We start from the raw sequence: 20612 nt of genomic DNA, 5'->3' as shown, positions 1-20612 counted from the left end.
CATTTGTAGCGTCACGTTGACCGTAGCCATCGTACGTATGTATGTGATATATATTTTCAAGAATAGGTGGTGTCGCGCGAAATACGAACGGTCGGGCAAGAATGGACTCTTGAATTCTCCCGCTCCCCTCCAACCCGGGAGCCGGAGCAGTCTCGTCCATAGAGCGCAGCAAGTATAGACGAGCGTTTTGAGTATTTCTGTTAATTTCTGTACCCTGCTTTAGAAAGAGAAAGGAAGTTCCGATTAAACTCTAATAAAATTCGGACTTTGCATCGCAATATACATATATTGTTCATCGGACACGTAGAGAGAAAATAAAGGCACGATATATATAATAATTCGATGCTATTAGCTATTAGACCTGTTCATCTTTTTATCTGTTCTCCTTTTCTCTCCAACGTGAAAAGAAAAAGAGGAAAGATGAACCATGTAATGCTAGGTCTACAATGCGAGTCGTAAGAATTGACCAATCACACTCGATTATTCTCCTCAAATTCGTTTGTGATTGGTCAAAATAAAAATAAAAAGTACAAAAAACTCAACAAATCTGTTATCAATCAGTTAATCAGTTTCCATTCGATACAATAAGTTTCTGGAATTTACAATCTACAATGCAATTACTTTTTACGTAATACGTTTTTGCGTAATATCACGCATTTCTTTTGTAAAACGAGCGAAGCGAGCGACGAGCGAGCAAGAACGACGGAGAGCGAATGCGAGGAGCGCGCGATATGGGAGAAAAGAGAGAGAAGGAGCGAAAGGGAGAGCGGCGACAGAGCGCGACAGAACGAATCGCGGGAATCGCCTCGCCGTCGCTCGCGATTGAATCCGCAATCGGCCCATATGACGCGCGCAGAACGTAGAGATCGGATTATGAGGGATCGGAGGGCGGAGGGAGAGCGCGATTCCGCATCAGCAACAACAGCAACGTCAGCATCGGCGTCAGCGTCAGCATCAGCGAACAGCGGGAGCAGGAGCCAGGGGCCAGGGGCAGCAGCAGGCGCAGCAGCAGTGGCGGCAGCAGCGATCACGACGGCGACTGCCATCTTGAGCGTGACGCGCAACTCAGAGGTCGCGGGCTCCACCAGTGACGAAGCCACTGGAGTTTTGACGTGGCTGCTACGTACCTGCCCGACTGCCCACTCCGATTGCAGCAAACTTGGTGACGAGAAATACGTAACTGGTAAGTGCCCCAGCTGGAGAATAATAACAATCGCGGGCCCGTGGACCAGCGCGCGCTCCTCGCGTCGCCGCCGGGTTCGCGCGCGCGAGACGGAGATACGGGAAAACGCGCGCGTCCACCTCGTCTCATCGTCGTCGCCGCCGCCGCCGTCGCGCTACGCTCTCTCGTTCTCCATCGCTCTCGTCTGCCGTGCTTCTCCGCTGACCGCTCAACGTGAGGATCGCCGCGCGAAATATGGCGACCCGACGGCCGCGCGGGAGTGAGACCGCGCGCGTCCGCGTTACTCACCCGACGGCGGACACGAGGTGGGTTTTGCGGCCCGTGCGTCCCCGCTGTCCCTGACATCCGCGACCTGGGGGCGAGAGGGGAATCTGGCGCGCGGGTTACCGCGACCCGCGTTTCCGGGAGGGACGTGTGCGGGATCGAGGGTTACTCTCGCCGTTCACCCGGATGGCAATTCGCTCCGTCGTTCTCCGTCGAACGAGAGAGAGAGAGAGAGAGAGAGAAAGAAAGAGAGAGAGAGAGAGAGAGAGAGAGAGAGAGAAAGAAAGAGAGAGAGAGATTATCTCGAGCGCGTGTTTATTGTCCCTCTCCCCTCTTCCTACCGCGTACCGCGTATTATTTTTAGCTCCGCTTATGTAAATGACGCAGTAGCAGTCATCCCGCTCGTTGGCGGGAAGTTTAAACGACTCGCGTTTCGTCGAACTCTCCCGATTCAAAGATTCCGGTCGTGTCGCGATCGGGTGTTCGTGACGATCGCCGTCGTTCGCGCGAATCAACGTTTAACGGCATTGAGATTTCCCTTTCTTTACGGAGATCCATCAAATGGTTCGTATTACAGAGCGCTTTATGTTGCAGAGCTCGCGAGGTAGCCGGGCTATGGAAAGTATGGTCGAGGAAAATGGATCAGCCGTCGATCCGTTGTCCCAGGGCTCCCAGAGCGGCGACGCAGCACCAGCAATCGCAACCTCGGTACAATCTCTCGATAGAACGCATCAGCAGCAAACTCATCACCTGGTAGCTTCTACCAGCATTGTGCAACTGACGCTACCCTCGTCGGGAACAACACAGGTATACAGGAGGCTCTCCTGTGTATCTATGTCCGATAATTTGTCTCTCTTTATTTCGGAGCATGCGCATACCGTTTATTTGTCCTTTTACTACCGTTTTATTGTTTCTCTCTCTGTGATGTAAGTGCGACCTGAACAATCCGGTCTTGCATAATGCTGGTTGGCGTCTTGGGAAGCGCACGGCGTCTTCCCAAGATCACCCTCTCATCCTTAGAATTGTAGGACGTTGGGAGTACTTCCTGTGAATGTGACATTTTGTAAGAGGCATACGTTGGCCGTACGTTTTTTTGTTGTTGTTGTATGTTTGAAATTTCATGCAAATAAGTTCCTACTTTTCTCAAGGCACACAACAAACGACATGTACATTATTCCTTTCTATCGTAGCACCGGTTATTAATAAGGGATATTGTTCCATGCAATGCAATATGTATATACTTTGCACGTATAAGGAATAATGACCATGCGTATTGTGATTTCCAACTGATTTTAACGACACGGTAATTAACTTAACCGTCTGTAATATTTGACATCTTACCTGATCTTTGTACAGGTGCAATCGGTCATACAACCCAATCAACAGTCCGTGATACAAACCGCCACGAACATACAGCCCGTCACCCTCTCCAAAGGGAACGTTATCCTGGTTAGCAAACCCAACTCCGTTATACAAACTGCGCAAGGCAGTTTGCAGACGCTTCAGGTGAGTCAGACGTATCAACTTTTTGTAAAGCGGAAAACACAGACTTTTGCATAACGCATAATGCATAAGCGTAAGAAAATTGATTGGTCTATTTCCTTATGCACATGTATATGAACCGATCAATTTTCTTATGCTTACGCATTATGCGTTGTGCAGAAGTGTGTGGTCCCTGCTTAACGCTTCAACCTAAAGACACATCGTTCAGACAGCACCTGGATTTTTATCAGTACGAAAATGCGTGACTCGCAGTTATACATCTCAATACACACACATGTGTAAAAGTAGGGAATAATTAAAATAACGGAGCATTAAAATTTGGATATCTCGTTCTTTGTTAAGGTCGTTGAAACTGGCAGCGACGACAGTTTCTCAGACGAGGATTCACCTAAGAAGAGGAATATTCTAACCAGACGACCGTCTTATAGAAAGATTCTCAACGATTTAGGCGGAGGGGAAATTACAGGTAAGACCATGACGTTCCACCTTAGATAAACTTATTTCGAAACGTGTTCGTAGACATTCTATATTCTATCGCACGATAGAAATTTACCGTCGCGATATAGAGAATATATAATCCTGCGTTTGTTTCCCCGCGCGTTGCGAACATTGTATCGTCCGCGTAATTTGCCTTGCGATTCGCCGCGAATGCAAAGTTATAAGATGAACATTGAAAGAGTAAATAATTCGCGCATGTTGGTCAATCACGTAAGACGTTAACGTGCATGTCAGTTCATACAAATCGATAACACGACTGTATGAAAGAAATATACCATTTAAATATTAATTTATATATTTGTATCTTGGAATCGTATAAAGAATTTCAATCGCGAGATTATCTGGTGCCACTGAAATTAACATAAATATCCTTTTTCCCCTTTTTAAATTATATTGTTAACGTAATTTTGTCTCTCAAATATGTATATTATTATTAGCAGATACGGTATAATGAATATTTTTTGTGCTAAAGCCTTCTGGATCTTTTCTTAGTTTAAACTGCAAATAAGTAATATAAGATCCTTTAAGGCGTAATTAGTTTTAGCGCGTGGTCAAGTAAGATGCCTGTTTACCTTTTTTATATACTTTACGCCGAGTATATAAGAGAAGTATGCCATACCAAGCTCGTACAATATTGTACAACAATGTGAACGGTAAATTAACTTTAAAAGCAGACATGGGAGATTATTATTAAGATTAAGAAATTGGAGATTTTGGAAGGAGGTTTGTGCAGATAGTTTATCTGACCCTGATTACCTTAACACCTAACGTTAATATGAAAAGAAATTTACGGTTGGAAAAAGTAAAATCCCTTATATAAAACTGTAGTGAAAGTTTGACGAACGAAAGCTTAAAGCTATCGCCCACCTTGATTCGAAAAAGACGATTTTTCAAAGATTTATCGGCGAATACACTCATGTCCACCGCAATACACTACGGAGCCATTAAATGTCACTGTAATTATCGGGTTGACATTTACGTTAATTTAATTAATTCTCACGTACACATGGTGTATTAAAAGGTAAGTGCAATTACGACGATAATATTGGACACAAATGTCGACGTTTGATTTAAAAAAAGAACGTAGTATATAACGAGAAATATATATTTAAAATGCCGGGCAAGTAACCACTAACATGTGTCGAATTAATTTCTTAAATAAACTGTAATCTTACTGCATGAAATCGTAAACAATATCGGCCCAATCCTTTCCCATTATTGATACACCTCGTATATCCTTGTTACGACTTAATTTGAGGAAATGAAATAATTATATAAGATGCATCGTTTTCACAAAGTAATTCACATTGTTTTACGTGTGAGCCACTTACGCAAAATTAATTGCTGGTTTCTATGTTATTCCTATCCGGAATTTAATTATCTTTTCGTTTAATATTTGAGAGCTAATTATCCTTGACGAACGTTCTTTCGTATTTCCTATTTCCTTTTTGTATGAGTTGACTGCACGCAACGCAACGATGAATATATGTCGTATAATCAGCAGCCAGAAAGAAAATAGATTAATATAAATCACGATCATACGATGAAATTCCACTTTGTTCTTTTCGCATTTGCCGCCATGTTATTGTTTTTACTTTCTGGATGCAGATACTTGCAAGTAATTTAGAATATATTTATTCAATGCGATTAATAAGGATTTTAGTACGATTTGGTGCTCTTGAAAAAAAAAGGAAGAGAAAAAGAGAAAGTGATATATAATACATTGTACATAGAATGACGCACACACGTTTAACGGCACCGGTTACGATCTAATTGTAATGGGGGTTTGGGTTGATTCGGTGTTGCAGACGGTCGTTTGCCCCCCTTAGAATCATCCTCCGAGTGTGATTCTAACGTGGACAGTGAAGTGTCTTCCCATTCGCTCCATTACCAAACAGGTTGGTTACTTTATCTTCCTTTTACGTATCTTTCCTGGCTGTATTACGTTCCACAGGCTGTCCATATACGCAGCTCTTGTATTCTTCTGCATACCGAGGGAGATGATGTTAGAGAAGTACTTGAATGAAAAAAAAAAAAAAAAAAAAATGAAAGAAAGACAAGAAAAAAAAATCTGAAACCATTCACATTTTACAATTGTCTTCCATCCCTGTGTGTACTGCCTAACGTGGTATATCATTTCTCACGATACTCGCTTGGTGTGGCATTCTTGCTTATGGGATGATATCGTTATATAGACTCGTCATTCGGATCACTCGACGGAACAAAAAAAAAAAAGAGGCGCCGAAAATTCGAGGAATTCTCTCTTATACGAGATATTGCAGAAATCACGATATCACTGTGTATCACGCATATAAAATCTTTTTCAACGCAGATAATCATTTCCAGTTATCGATGCACGGCACGTATCGTTTAATTGGAGGATATTATTTTTCCTGTTTTTTTTTATTTAAAAAAAAATTTTTTTTAGAATATATGTGTGCGTTTATATTTCCGATATAATTTGTTTTACAGTAATTCCTGCCGGTACTATTCAAATTGCGACCCAAGGGGAGGGTGTTCCGGGGCTTCACACGTTAACTATGAGCAATGCGGCGACAGCGGGTGGAGCTATAGTGCAGTATGCACAGGGCCAGGACACTCAATTTTTTGTCCCAGGTGTGCTTTTGCATCATTTCCTATCAGAAAGTCTTGAGAAAGCTTTGTTTTTATTATATTACAATATTGTATTGTGCCAATAATACATTGTTGTAGTGTATATATTGTTTCACATGTGATGCGATTCATTATTTTTCAAAGAGTAATTCTATATTATTGCATGGAGAGTGGGACATACTAATATATTAATATATTACTCTTTATATAAATTTACAATATAATACGGGATAATATATAAATAATACTATTTGATACGTATTTTTTAAATTAGATATCCTCTTCATAAATACTTCATAAATACATTCTTAGTGAACAAAATAAAATAAGCTGCCTAGTAAAAAAAAATAAAATCATGTAGAATTTTGACACACGTAACGCAAAAATTTGGAAAGTGCAGTCTCTTGCAATGTTCCAGCTTATACAGGCCACGGGGTTGTGGTGGAGGATGCGGCACGAAAGAGAGAGCTGAGGTTGCTTAAGAACAGGTGAGCGATAAGAATAGACTTGTCACATACAAAGTTATACCTGTATTTCATACAATACAGATACACAGGATTTTCCTATACTACACATACATGAGAAAAGATGAAAATCCCTTAGCGACGAAGAATATTCTTATCTCTATTTTTAATGTGTACAGAGAGGCGGCGCGTGAATGTAGAAGAAAGAAGAAGGAATATATAAAGTGCTTAGAAAATCGTGTTGCGGTGCTGGAGAACAGAAATCAGACGCTAATCGACGAACTGAAGTCGTTAAAAGAATTATATCAGCAGAAAACCGACTGAGATTGGTGTTTAAAGCCTGCGCGACAGTGTATCAAAACTATTATCCAGTCGATGAACCTGTACATGTCTTGTTTGTGTACATTATCCTAAATGTTGCTAGGAGTAAGCGATGGTGATGTACATGCATTCTTATAGATATTTCTCTGTAACATACTGTATTTAAGTACGAAATACGAAGGCTTGTGAAACTTGCTGTTACTAAAGCGGGAAGCCAAAGTTATATGAGACACGGAGGCAGCAAACACGTAGGCAATATATCGGTCTCTATTTTGGATAAACATTCACTCGAAGTTGAATTCGCGTGGTCGAAATTTCGATTTTACGGACTATGGAACAGTTAGAAGATTACGGTAATAACTGACAAATGATATTCGTGTTTGTTTAGCATCATTGTCTACCGACCGTTTATAATAGATGAAAGCGTGTCCTGCTCCGTTATGACACGTTACAGTTTATTTCTCTATAGTGTATAGAAAAGATATATATATATATGGAAGAGCGTTTGTGCGCTAGAAATAGCGTTTCGGCTATCTGCGTGAAAATTCTTATGTAAATATTTCCACAAGACGTGCCGTGGCTTACAATTGGGTAACAGACAATGTTCGAGATATTTGTGATAGATTTACAAACATTTGTTGATAAATAGATTGAAGAAAATTTAAATTTCTCTTTCGTATTCTCATCGTTTAAGAAAATAATTTGTCTATAAAAAGAATAAATTATTTTTCAAAAAAAGCCTAATTTTTTCTGTGGCAACATTTTGCAATGTTATATTGCTATATATATTTGGCGCAATCAGATTTGATATTTCTATAATAATTTGAGATCGACTATATAACATGATGTAATAATTTCACAACGTAAAGAAATGGACAAAAATGATCTACTTGCTGAGCGTTACAATACCATTTCCTTTCGACATAAATAATACGAACGGTTTTCTGTGCGTGTAAAAATCGTGCCATGGCGAGACGCGCTTCCATCTACCATAAATAGGTCTTAATATAAGATCTGTCGCAAAATAAAACCTTAGGTCGATGAACATCTGTTTTCTGTTGCTGAACTGGCTGCGCTAGTTCAGAGTTCATCTTTTTCCTTCCAATGTGGAGTAAAAGAGATAAACTCGAAACTAGTGCAGCCAGTTTAACAATAGAAAACAGAACCCACATATGTCTAATTTCACAAAAAAATTGAAAATTATGCTTGAAAAGGAATGCTTCTAATATGAAGTCGCTTTAAAATGGAATGCTTTATAAAAGAATCTTGGCATCGACGTAGGAAAAATTGTAAAAGTAGTTATACGAGACATTCTCTCTCTCTCGAGTGATATAAGGAAAAAAAAGAAGATATCTCTCGTTCTCATAATGCCTGCATCGCCTTTTTCGTTTGCTGTATAAACGTGCGTGAAGAGCGCTATTACGTCGCTTTTAAAACGAGTAAAGTGTAATCCTGTTTTATCGTCTCGTCAGAATGCCCCGTTCATTAAACGCTGAACAACACAACTTGTAAAATATGAATGTAATATACATCTGGAGTGCCTTGAAGATTTACGATACTTGTGATATACATATACATATGTTGGATACAAAAGAAGAAACGCGCAACATATGCATATGTATGTATATACGTATGAAGGAAATTATGTTGTAGGTAAAAATATGGGTAGATATATATATATATATATATATTATATATGATATTTTTAAAGTATATTATTAATATAGTTTTATGTACTTGACACACGCAACTCTATCACGAGAATTGTATTATTTTTTGGAAACTCGTGTTCCCACGTAATCTCATTATCGTCGAGTCGAAAACCAATTAATGACACATTACTGACAATGCGCAATGTATTGTGAACGATACGCGTGGTTTTACCATGAAAAGGTAGCGTTAAAGATCCAAATAAAGAACATAATTTTTTTAACAAATGTTGCAGTTGATGACGTGTTGTGAGTAGTTGTTACTTTATGGGCGCAATCTCTTAAATTCATCGTATGGCGTGTCATCGCAAAAAAAAAAGAGATATGCCCACCGACACGTTTTTTAATACATACAACGATACGAAAATTGTTTATAACAAAGTAGTACGTACCCAGAAATTCGACGCCGGACGCATCGTTTAGAATTTCGTATTTTATCGGTCCATCTTAATTCTTCGTAGTTTTGGTATGCTAACGTGCATAATGAACATTGTCAATTTATGAAACAATGCTTGAGAAAAAAAAGAAAAGAAAACAGAATGAAAGAATCATTAGAGATAATAAATGTGCCGTATCCTTTTACATGTGCATTTCATGCCGCCACTGCATTATCAAATTTTTTATATTTATTTTCACTTTGCTTACTAGATTTAAGTCTTTATGTTTTTGAAGAGTAGTACAAACAAGTGCATATTTTCATTAACTTTATATATCTTCTAATGAACGTTACTCAGCAAAGAAATAGAAAGCTTTACTCTATTGTAGAGAAACCTGGTGCAATATTAAGTGTATTTCTTAATTATCAGCTTTCATTAATTTATTTGCACCTCTACAATTCGACGGGCATGACTGAAACTAGTCAACTTACTTCTGTTGACTTTTAATTCCGCAATATGTTTCTTGATAAGCATCGACCTAATAATCTCTCTCTCTCTTGTATGATAAAAGTATACTTTATTTCTTATTACACGTATAAGGTTGTTTAGGAGAAAAATATACAGATGCATCTTTAATATTTATTATACAAACACATAATATATTGATTGTAACACACAGCAACAGTTATTATGTATGTACAAGAGTGTATCAAAGGATAACGAGACAAATTTAATTTTTAATAAAATATTTATTTAATCTTTCAACTAATCTGAAAGTATTTTCCCTGCATCGCAATGCATTTGTCCGATTCCTTTTGTTATATTTAAAATACAAAACTGACCTTATTAACTGTAAGGCGTGTGGAAACATTTTAAATTTAATTTCTAATTACAATTAAAAAAAAAAAATTAATGCAAATCAGTCTCATTAGTTTTTGATGTACTCTTTTGTACAGTTTACGTATACACACATACTTACACCGTCCATTGCTAGACTTTTGCCACCATTATTTTCATCTAGGCAGATACATTTCTTTTCTCCCTGCAAAAATGTAATATATATTAGTGGAGTTTTCAACAGCACAATTTTTTATGAAAGAAGTTTTATCTACGTCAGTTGGTAGTGCATGTAAAAATAATCAAAATAGGGTAAAAATGTTATCCCGTTATTTCATACGCATAACATATCATCATGTTAATTAAACTTATGTATATTAAGATATGTGCAATTTATAACAGATTCTCACCAATTTGTTGAACAGAATGCGGAATTCACCTTGGTATTATATATATATCATATCGTAATCCTGAAAAATAAATATTAGCGTAATTAATTTACATGTTCGAGCTCTGTCGCGACGAATGTACATAAATTAACATGAAATGCCTCAGTTGGTAGTGCATGTACAAATATAATCACGACTTCATACTCGGTAAAACTCATCACGTTATTTAGAATCGAGCATAAAAGATTCCTGATGCGGTACGAGAGATATACACGCAAAATTTGCGAATAGAATACCATCTTGAATTCCGATACAAATTACAGATCTAAAAGGGACTCGAGCAAAAAATATATATTGAAATATACGTTACGTACACACGTACGTTAAAACACGTGGCGTGTAAATAGAATTTCCGATAGGAATTAAGTAGATCTTCTAAAACGGGCTCAAGTATATAATCGCAAGTTCGACGGCGGTTAATATTAATCACGGATATTAATAAAATAAGGGTATCTCCAACTTAACGATAAGAATTGAATCCTATCGCGAACGTGTACATTACGATAAGACGGACGATCGCAGTGGATGTACGTGGATTACGAATCGCGGCGTGTACGAGTTTTCGAGAAACCAGAATTCCTTAACGCTCAATTCGTGCTTCAATCAAACGATAGCTACAGGCGCCGCGTGTGAAAATCACCTGTCGTTATAAATATCCTCTCAAGCGCGTCGATATCGTTAGGATTCTTTTATCTTTTGCAATTCCTCGTTATTCCTCGTCGTGGAAACCTCGAATCCCGCGCGTGCCCGCGCCACGTTTCATCGTTGCTGGCTTGCTGCTCGTCGCTGGTCGCTGCCGTCTTCAACTTCCCTCGACTCGGGATCAAATCGAAATGGCAAGAAGCAGGAACATGATGATCTTCTACCTCTACCTTCTACCATGGGAGAAGCCATGTTCCTTCTCGCCTCGCATCTCGTAAAAGGCTGAGTTTCCATTGAGCGCGTCACGCGTCGCGTCGTCACAAGTTAACCAATCAAAACATCCCCCATTTCATTACATTCTTGTGACGGGATCGAACGGGGATGTTTTGATTGGTTTCAACTTGGACGACGCGACGCGTGACGCGCTCAGTGGAAACTCAGCCTAATTCTGATTAATCAAAGAAAATTGGCCGCGTTCAGCAGATACGACACGACTGTTGAGATCGTCTTATCAACACTCTGCGTTGACTCGTCGGTTCTAAAAGTAAGAGCCACGCACGTTCGACTGCTACTCAGCGGCTTGGTCTGCCGAGAGAGGCCATCCCGGCCTTTTTCGTCAATTTTCGTGTGTTGCATCACAGATCACAGATAATCTGTGGCCACTGGCCTGTGTGGTTATTCCAGGTTATTCACGAATGGCTCGTATGACAAAACACGGAATTATCTTAAAATGACTCATCGGGTCTGTGCGAGGCGTCGGCCAGACGTTAAATCGGTTAAATATGATCACGGAGTCACGGAGTAATCGCGAATTACACTCTTCCGCGTCGACTCGCTCACGAGAATCTCTCTAAAGTCTCCGTGAATTGATTCCTCCGCGAACCGCGGTGGTCGACGAGTGATCATGGCGCGTTCGGGATCGCGACGGTAAATATATCGAAGAAGAAACCGATTAACGCGCGCAAGTCTTTCGCGATTAGAGAGGCCTGAATCCCGTTCAGGATTCGTGCTCCGGTCCTCCCGGAGAATAAATCACCTGGCGGTTCGCGTATCCTCGAAAACCGATACCTCGCGTGCCGATGGCACGTGGCAGTGGGACGGACAGAGGTTTCTTTCTGAAAGGTAGTAATAACGTGCTCACACATATAACTATCCCCCGCGAGAACAATATTTTCCAATCGGCTCGCTTTTCCTCTCGACGCGCGTCGAGATCGACGAGATCGCTCACTTGAAACGTGGGTCTTTCGATGCCTCGTATACCCTTCGTCCGCTCGGTTGAGGGATTCCAGCTTGTCGCGTCACGCGAATGACTTCATGTATTGTTTACCGATGTTTGACCGATGTCCATCGCTTCGCCGATGCGACGCGACGGTCACTCCGATTTGTGTGGGGAAGAAGGCGCTAAGGGCGTATACCTGGGCCCGGGGCGTACCTTTCGATCGTACCTTCTGCAGGTAGATTTGAACTTGGTCGAACCTCCTATCTTTAGATAGGAGAAGAACGAAGAGAGAGCAGGCGCAGAAGGTGCGATTGAAAATGTAGGATGTAATGCTAAACGAACAATGCGGACAAATAAGTACTTTGACTGATTAAGATTATGTAAACACAGATGGCTTCTGGATGAATCACATGTGGAATGTGGAATGTTGCCAATTTTTTATTCTTCGCCTTAGCTTTGGGATCTTGCGGTTTGAATTTAAGCCAATCAGGATTGGATTTGACACTGCGTGGAAAATATGTAATAGAATTAAATATTAAGCTTGATACTGGTGCATTATCAAACTGTATGTTTAATTCCGTACACATATGAATGATAAGAATAAAATTGCCGTTCCAAGTTTAGGTTGGACTTTCAATGCAAGACTGTAATTAAATACTTTACTTGACGGTGTAAAGCATTCTTCTTTTTATACATCTTTTGGAACCCATGGATGTCCTAAGAGATCACGTTAGACATTTGTCTTTGGTTGAATATGTTGAACCAAGTTTTACTTTGATCCTTTAACGCACTCTGTCCTGTCTCGAGGAGGTTTTTCTTTTTCTTTAAGCACGATAATTTGAAAAATGTCTGTGCCAAACTTTTTTGCACCATGTTTCTTTCTTTTCTTTTAGTTACACGAGTTCTTTCTTCTTGATTACAGCCAAGTGCGAATAAAAGAGCAAAGACAATGCCTCAAACGACCACTATCGAAACCCTTACCATCACCAGGCCACTTAAGGTAAGTTTAAAGTTTTAATCTCAAAGCGCATTCTCTTTTTACTGCAAACAGAATTTGCCCATGAATCGTGCATATACCAGTCTCCGTGTGTTACGAGATTTTGCAGCAAAATTTTGCGTCGAATGTAACATTATTTTTTTGTAAGTTACCAATATTGAATCTTACAGAATTGTAATACTTGAGAATAAATAATGAAATTGATTTTAAAGTGTAATTGAGAAGGAATACATTTCTGCGAAGGATGACATAAAGAAGCTAATATAAAATGATACGGTGCAACTATGACTGCATAATGACGATGACGGATTCATATGCGCAGCGAAAGAATTTTGAGGCTTCAATTTCAATTTGCACTTGAGTGGTCCGATGGAAAGATGAGCCAGAATTATGGAGAAGTAAAGTTTAACACTGCGCGGATCGTGGGTCTTTTAAGGTCCACAGTCGATTTTTCATTTATGATTCCCACGGGAATAGGAAAAAAAATCGCAACAGTTCCGATCTATGTAAGTCTAGAAACCAATTTTTGAAACCTTAAAGATGATATGGACAGTTTAAAGATGACATGAATTTTTATAAATTTATTTGTAACACAGAAACCTTTTCAAAAACTTTCGGACTTGAAAGTCCCGGGGAGTCCGGGTGGATGCTTCAAAAACTCGGGGTCCGCGCAGTGTTAATGCGTACGACACATATGGATTGTAAAAAATTTGGAGTTTATGCATCTTGCAAAGAGACGAAATAAATATAACTTATATTCGAAAAGGACACGAATAGTCCTATGCAAGGACTGAATTATGGGCGATTAGAAGAACGTGAAAGAGACAGGCAAATGGAACGGGAGAGGGAGAGGAAATGAAAATATCGAAGAGAAAGAAAGGGCGATGGATGAGCGGGAGAGCGGGCAGAGATTGGCGCTCGCGCGCGCTGCGCCGCGACCTTTAATGGGCGCTGATGGGCGCAGCCTCCCTGGAACCTGGAATCCGATTGCCTCCCTCTCCCGATCCCAGTCGCGGAGAGTCAGTCGCTCCCGCTTGAGACGCGCTTCCCTCCCTTTCCCTCCTTCCGTGCAAGTATATCACGGTCATTAAAAATCGTTCGCGTCGCGAAGGAGGGGAGGGGGCTACGACCTGGAACACTGCCATCGATCTGCGATCCGTCCGCCCCGCTAAAGAGAAGCGAAAAGAAGGGAAAAAAGGAGTAGAGATAGACAAAAAAAAAGGAGCAACTCTAGCGCGGCGCGTTACAGGGGGTTGCCCTCGTCCGACGATACGTTGCGGGGCCCGCCAGCGCGACGAGAGCCATTGACCCGCGCGCCCGTTAATCAACCCCAACCCTTTCCTCCCCGTCCTCCCGCCAGCCGCACGAACCCACGATCGTCGCGCGGAACCCTTCGGTCCACGCTAGCCCACGACGCGCGTATCTCGGTGCCCTTTCGGGAAGGAGAGAAACGGAGGGTGGGTTTTTGCGACTCCGTGGAGATTGCCGACGTTTGAAGAGCGCCGTGGTGGCGGACGATGTCTCGTGCGCGTTGCCCTGGAAGAAGCGTATCGTCGTCGCCGTCGTCGTCGTCGTCGTCGTCGTCGCGTTTACGTCTTTGAAGGAACGCCGCGGAGGAGGAACTGCCCCCCTCGTCCTGACCGGTCGCCGCTCGCCGCCGACTTGCGCGTGTGTTCGTTTCCACGGAATCGTGATCGCGGACTCGTGAAGTGAAATGATTATGTACACGGTCGCCGAGGATCACATGGGCGACAACGAGATCGCTCAGGTATCGTGTCTCTCCCCGAGGCGAAGCGTCTCCTCCTCTCGATATCCTGATTCCGCGACAGCGGAATTTAAGCAGCGGTCGACGGACCCCGCGGGCTTCGCTTTGTTGTATTCACCCTCGTCTTCTTGCAGGTGATCGCGTTTATATGCGGGATCATAGGGGTGCTGCTGATGATAATGGGCCTGGCGTCGACCGACTGGCTGATGGCCCTGGGATGGAGACAGGGCTTGTTCGCCCACTGCATCGAGGAAGGTGCCCCGACGCCGCTGCCCTTCAACATGCCCGATCCCCCGGGATGCTACCCAGCTAGGGACAGCGGTAAGCCATTCGTTTTTCATCCTCGCTATGCGCTCTCGCCTGATGTCCATTCGGATTGTAATTCCACGTTTTATCTTGCAGCCTACATAAAGGCAGCTGCGGCCTTGTGCGTGGTGTGTCTTCTGACGGACATCGCCGCGACGATCCTCACCGGTCTGGGTTTGCGCACGCAGGATCACAGGGACAAACACAAATATTATAGATTCGCAGTGTTCTGCATGGCCATTGCACGTGAGTATTACACGAGCGCCTCGTTTCTGCCTCTCTCTCTCTCTCTCTCTCTCTCTCTCTCTCTCTCTCTCTCTCTCTTCGTCTCATCTTCTGTTAACTGTACGTCTTACATCTGTATGTGTGTTTCAGTGGTGTCCCTCCTAATAGCGCTGATCATATATCCCATATGTTTTGCGGCAGAACTGAATCTCGGTAAGCCCTCGATACGTCTCTTGTATGGATTTGATTAAATCAAAAGAAAAGGAAAAACGAAAGACTATATTGTTCTGCGCGCATATTTACAGTCGAATTTATATAAGATAAGTTATTTCTTTTTCAGGAAATCGTACTAACTGGGAATTCGGTTGGGCGTACGGCGTCGGTTGGGGCGCGGTAATCTTCCTGGTCGGAGGAGCTGTACTGCTGTTATGCGAGAAGGAAAGCGAAGAACTTTACTATAAGGAAAAGAAAACCGTTCGCGATGACATAGGAAGCGGCGGTTCCATGATCGGCATGGGACATCACGCTGGACGAGGTGGAACGCAGCTAGCCTAGTGGCATTGCTCCCTGCCCGATGTTGTTCTCTAGGTGATTTGTTTCATCTCTTTCCGCTCTCACAGTTCGACACATGCGCATACGAGAAGGTATACAAGCCTATAAGAATGGTTTTTTTTTTCGATAGGGCGTTTTTAGCTAACGCAAGGGAAACTACCTTTACGGATTCTCCGATCTGGATTTCCTCGATACGCGAGTATCGAAGTATCGGCAGCTTTTTAAATACATACGAAAATGAATAATCTTATACGCAAGTAACGAAATAAGAAAACTTTAGTTAATCCTTCGCGAAATTTCAAATGGTGAAGTTTTATTATAAAAATATTTAATGCTAAAAATTAAGATGGGAAAAGAAACAGGTTTCGCAAGAAACAATCGACTGGAAATTAGTCGAAGAATCCGTCAGTCGGTTTTCATTGTCGTTGTTTGAAAATATCTGAAGTAGATGTAATCTGTTCATTAGATGGGTGTGTATTCGGGTTACTATTAGTTTGATGTAGGATAACATCTCGTTAAAGAAGTACGCATTTCGATCGTTTTGTTTTTGGCTATTTCTTATCTAAGTCAATTTTTATACTGACAATTTCGGGACCATTATTAGCTTCGATTCTGTTCTCATATTTCCTACATTTTGCATGATTTTGGACAATTTTATACACACGCTTGTATAATATTTTTACTGTAATTTGAATTGTAACAATTTATAACGTTATAACGACGCTGCATTTATTGTCCATAAATTAAATTAATAAGAGTATCATACTCGTTACCGCGAGTCTGAGAGACAAAAGACAATTCCAACATGGATTTCATGTTTCTTTCGCGCAAATAACACATATACATTATACACAGATTCAATTTGTTCTTAGTGAGAGTTTGATTAAACTCCATCTTTTTTCATAACTAATTTAAATTTAACATTAGATATAAAATGGTTGAAAGCAGCCAGAAATGAAGAGATTAAGTTAAAGTTCATTTTATATTAAATGAATAATAACGTTTTTCTTAACTTTACTTCCAATATTTAAAAATTATAAATTTTAGAGGCCCCAAAAAGCCTTATTCTTCAATTTTCTTTAATTTTAAACTGATACATTTTGTTTTATTTTTAACTGTAACTTTGAGACTTTAACAGTGCATACAAAGACATTGCCTAGTAGGATAGTGACCGATCAAATTTTTGATTGGTAAAATGTCAACTTTATATCGGGATCTATCCAAATGTTCTGGACGCTATCTAATACACAACACTACACACGTAACACAATTATATTTAATTCATTCTACAACAACGATTTACTTCGTTATCCTTTGCAATCTATTCTCTTCTACAATGATAAACATATCACACACTCGACTTAGTTTTATTAACTTGATTTCATATATACAGGTTGTCCCAGGAAAAATATCATAAAGTATATGTTACTCAAGAGATTTTAAATAAAATAATGATAGTTTGAAATTATTATAGTAGATATTAAAAATAGAAAGAGATATAGCTAAATCTGTTGAAAACCAGAAATATAATAGAATTTGCCAGCAGAATGTGATGGTAGATTGAATGCAGAATCTATCTTTTCGTATAATCATTCAAATGACGTATTATATTTAAATGGTTACAAAAATGACAGACTCTGCTCGGTTTCTTCTTGTTTGTCAGGCACTGCTGACAAAGCACGAGGACGTCAATCTGTTGCAATATTCTGCTAGATCTTGCTGCCAAAGTACTAGAATACAATTAATTAGATTCATATATCGGTCCTGTTTCACTTATTATTACTAGAATATTATTAACACTTTGCTTACCGAGTAAGTATATGAAAGTGTCTTATTTGTTAAGAAAAATAGTATGAAGATATATGAAATGTGATCACATAAATATAGTAGAAAAGCAGTTTTGCAATTATTTATTTTACTGAATATCTCTAACATCACTAACTTTGAAGACTGAACGCAAATGCCATTTCTTCTAATACTCTACTTCGCTAAGCAGATGCAAATCTGTTTGAAAGCACTCGAGTAATACCGTCCAAACGTTCAGGATATTTCTACTGGGATAGTCTGTGCATTTGTAATCTAAACTTTTAAAATAATTCAAATAATTCAAAGAGGAGATATTTACAAGTTATTGGCCTATTATCAACATTTGTCCCTATTTTTCTTAAGCAACACCACGACTGGGAAAAAAATGATACGTGTCTGCAAATTATGTAAAATTTATCAAAAAAGTCCAGCTTTGAGAAAGATGCGTTTAAAAAGCTTTCTTTTTCTATTTTACAGCATGTTCTTGCGCGGAAACAACTACGATTTCATGGATTGTTGTACACTTATAATGGTTTTCAAGCTATTTTATCTGAGATATAAAAATAATGTATTTGCCTACGTATCTTTTTCCAGTCGCCGTTTTAATTACGTATTATTAACATTTCTTGTTTTTTACCGAAGAAAATCTCCAGAGGACAATGTGTTGTCGTATATACTATTTTTTTCATCAAATTTTTTTGTAAATGTAATGTACATACTATATAGATGCTAGTAATTTATTATTAATTTCTATGCACACACATTACACACATCATCCTTATTTTCTTCTTTCCCCTTTTCTCCTCTTTTCTTTCACTTTACATATAATCCACATATATTACTAATATATACATATGTATATTTATACTGAAATCTGCCAATTTTATTATGCATGTCATAAATTTTCGATATGCGTAAACGTGAGGGCACACACCATGAGGAGGGAATATAATTTACTTAACACATACCGATTTGATACGAACCTAAGCTATACATAAAGCGCTTCATAATTTTAGCTTTTACATTTTATTGTTGTAACGGCTGTAAATTTCTTTCATTTACGATAAGGGGCTTTATCGCAGACTGAGTAGCTCTTTAAAGTATTTATCGTTTAAAACGATAGCGCATGGGGCTGAGATGGCGTACAAGTCTCGTTTGAGCCTTACGAATCATTTGTGGGTGTGTTTCATTAATTATTCATCGAGAAGAAAGGAAATGAGCGTGCGTAATAGAGAACAGCTCGACTAAGGCTTGTCGTTATTACGTGTACCGATCGTCATCCTCATCCGTTTTATATTGTCAACGGCGTTTGATTGCGAACATTACGACAAAAAAGAAACAAAGACTGTAGTAGCGTATGTACGTATCGGTAAAAAAAAAAAAAGATGGACCCTGTGCGGCACGCAAAGAGCCAGCGAGTTCTCTTTCGAACGCTCGAAGGCGACGTTCTTACATTGCAAAGCGAAGCGTAGCGATATCCATCGTTCGTAGCGTGTATCTTTGAACTTATTACCTCATGTATCCTTTAAGTTAATTATAAAGCACAAGACACGTTTCTTAAGTGCAGGGATGGAACGGAGGCAGCTCGGGCAGATGTTATTTATTGCGTTATTTGCATTAGATATGTGTACGTATATATATATGTGTATATATATATAAATAAATAAATATATATATATACATATATATATATAGATGTAATATTTTATAAGTACGTGTAGTTTATAGCGTTATATACTCGTGGTTGTAGCAATCTGATGCGTGCAGTTTGCGGTACTCGGCGAGTATACGGTCTACGTTGAACGCATTGAATTCCACACCGCAATACGATTTCTGTATGCTTTCGAAAGCAGACAGCGAGTGGCACGTTTGTTGAAATATTTTCGGCCGATGCGATTAAGAAGGAAAAAAAAGGAGATGAGAGAAACTCAAGAGACTATTAAGAATTGAGTACAATGTTGTTACATTATATTCCGCTTATACAGTAGATTTTCTATTCTTTAACCGCTTGAACAACTTTAACGCGTATGTAGTAAAGCTTTATAACGTATATAAGAAAGAATATTACGACACATAAGGAGTTAGTAAAGGAATTATCGAGTGTACGTAAACGAATTCGTGATTTCTATATATCATAAAACATGCACATAGCATATAAGACAATCCGTTATGTCAGTCGTGCGTATGCTGACTGTGTGTGTGTGTGTGTGTGTATGTGTGTGTATGTAATTCTGTCGTCTATTTGCAAAAATGTAAAAACAAGAAAGAGAAAACACGTTCAGTGCAACGAGCTAAAAATCTGTTATCTACGGTGAAACATATCGGAATGGACTTTTTAAAATAAAATTAAATAATATCGATTATATAGATTAAGTATTTAAGGTTTTCGAAATAGATTTGTCTACGTGATTAACGGCGATATGTAAGTTTACGTACTTAAGTAAGTTTACATATGTAAGTTTTTGAATTTGGAATCTCTCTTTCGCCGGCCGCGCCCGGCATTTGCAAATCGTCGACAGAATCGCGACCGCTCTGCGTAGTCACCGGGTTTGCCATTTTCCGATTCTATATTCGCCGGTCGGGATAGAATTGTACAACGGCCCGTGTGTAACGAGCGAGGGTAAAGAGGAGATATCGGCATCGTCGCTGACTTGATTACACTGATTGTTTAGGCATGCATCTCAAGCAAACGGCAACAGTTGTATAGTACTTCAAAGCATATACATATCTCACTCGTATGTATGCCGTAATAAGTATACCATTACACGTATAAGTATATGGATCCTATATAATATAAATCGATATATTATTTGTGCGCCATACTCCAATGTTAACGTATTGTATTGTACAAAGAACAAAAAATGTAATGTTAAAGCTACGAC

The 20612-nt window shown here is 39.8% G+C and overlaps 2 protein-coding genes and 1 long non-coding RNA gene across 17 annotated transcripts; 2 read left to right on the top strand and 1 right to left on the bottom strand.

The window, feature by feature from the left end:
* The first annotated feature begins 731 nt into the window (after positions 1 to 731).
* Positions 732 to 9697, top strand: Crebb (Cyclic-AMP response element binding protein B). 13 transcript variants are annotated; one of them, XM_077410640.1, is made up of 8 exons: positions 739 to 1183; positions 2042 to 2254; positions 2804 to 2953; positions 3293 to 3416; positions 5257 to 5346; positions 5921 to 6064; positions 6480 to 6549; positions 6705 to 9697. In XM_077410640.1, exons 2-8 carry the CDS (start codon positions 2063 to 2065, stop codon positions 6847 to 6849), a joined length of 915 nt encoding a protein of 304 aa, XP_077266766.1. In that variant the 5' UTR covers positions 739 to 1183; positions 2042 to 2062; the 3' UTR covers positions 6850 to 9697. The 13 variants fall into 13 exon arrangements, with proteins under 13 accessions (XP_077266865.1, XP_077266849.1, XP_077266856.1 ...); XM_077410660.1 differs by having other exon boundaries at positions 742 to 1183; positions 6489 to 6549; XM_077410698.1 differs by having other exon boundaries at positions 761 to 1183; positions 2042 to 2155.
* LOC143900173 (uncharacterized) lies at positions 9558 to 11059 on the bottom strand. The gene is made up of 3 exons (XR_013257727.1): positions 10859 to 11059; positions 10180 to 10239; positions 9558 to 9974 (listed from the first exon to the last, which is right to left on the bottom strand). It is a non-coding gene; the product is annotated as an uncharacterized LOC143900173 (long non-coding RNA).
* A 417-nt stretch (positions 11060 to 11476) lies between these two features.
* On the top strand, positions 11477 to 20608 carry LOC143900011 (p53 apoptosis effector related to PMP-22). 3 transcript variants are annotated; one of them, XM_077410914.1, is made up of 6 exons: positions 11477 to 11982; positions 13002 to 13079; positions 14976 to 15162; positions 15244 to 15393; positions 15523 to 15585; positions 15713 to 20608. In XM_077410914.1, the coding sequence occupies exons 2-6, from the start codon at positions 13029 to 13031 to the stop codon at positions 15925 to 15927; spliced, it is 666 nt and encodes a 221-aa protein (XP_077267040.1). In that variant the 5' UTR covers positions 11477 to 11982; positions 13002 to 13028; the 3' UTR covers positions 15928 to 20608. The 3 variants fall into 3 exon arrangements, with proteins under 3 accessions (XP_077267040.1, XP_077267021.1, XP_077267029.1); XM_077410895.1 differs by lacking the exon at positions 11477 to 11982 and adding an exon at positions 13289 to 14844 and having other exon boundaries at positions 13029 to 13079; XM_077410903.1 differs by lacking the exons at positions 11477 to 11982; positions 13002 to 13079 and adding exons at positions 13295 to 13582; positions 13673 to 14844.
* Positions 20609 to 20612: the final 4 nt, after the last annotated feature.

The sequence above is a fragment of the Temnothorax americanus genome, unplaced genomic scaffold (genome assembly GCF_048541705.1).
Source record: "Temnothorax americanus isolate GAGA-0224 unplaced genomic scaffold, ASM4854170v1 Scaffold10, whole genome shotgun sequence".
NCBI lineage: Eukaryota > Metazoa > Arthropoda > Insecta > Hymenoptera > Formicidae > Temnothorax > Temnothorax americanus.
The sequence above is the reverse complement of the archived record's forward strand: the minus strand, read 5'-3'. Positions and strand labels throughout refer to the sequence as shown.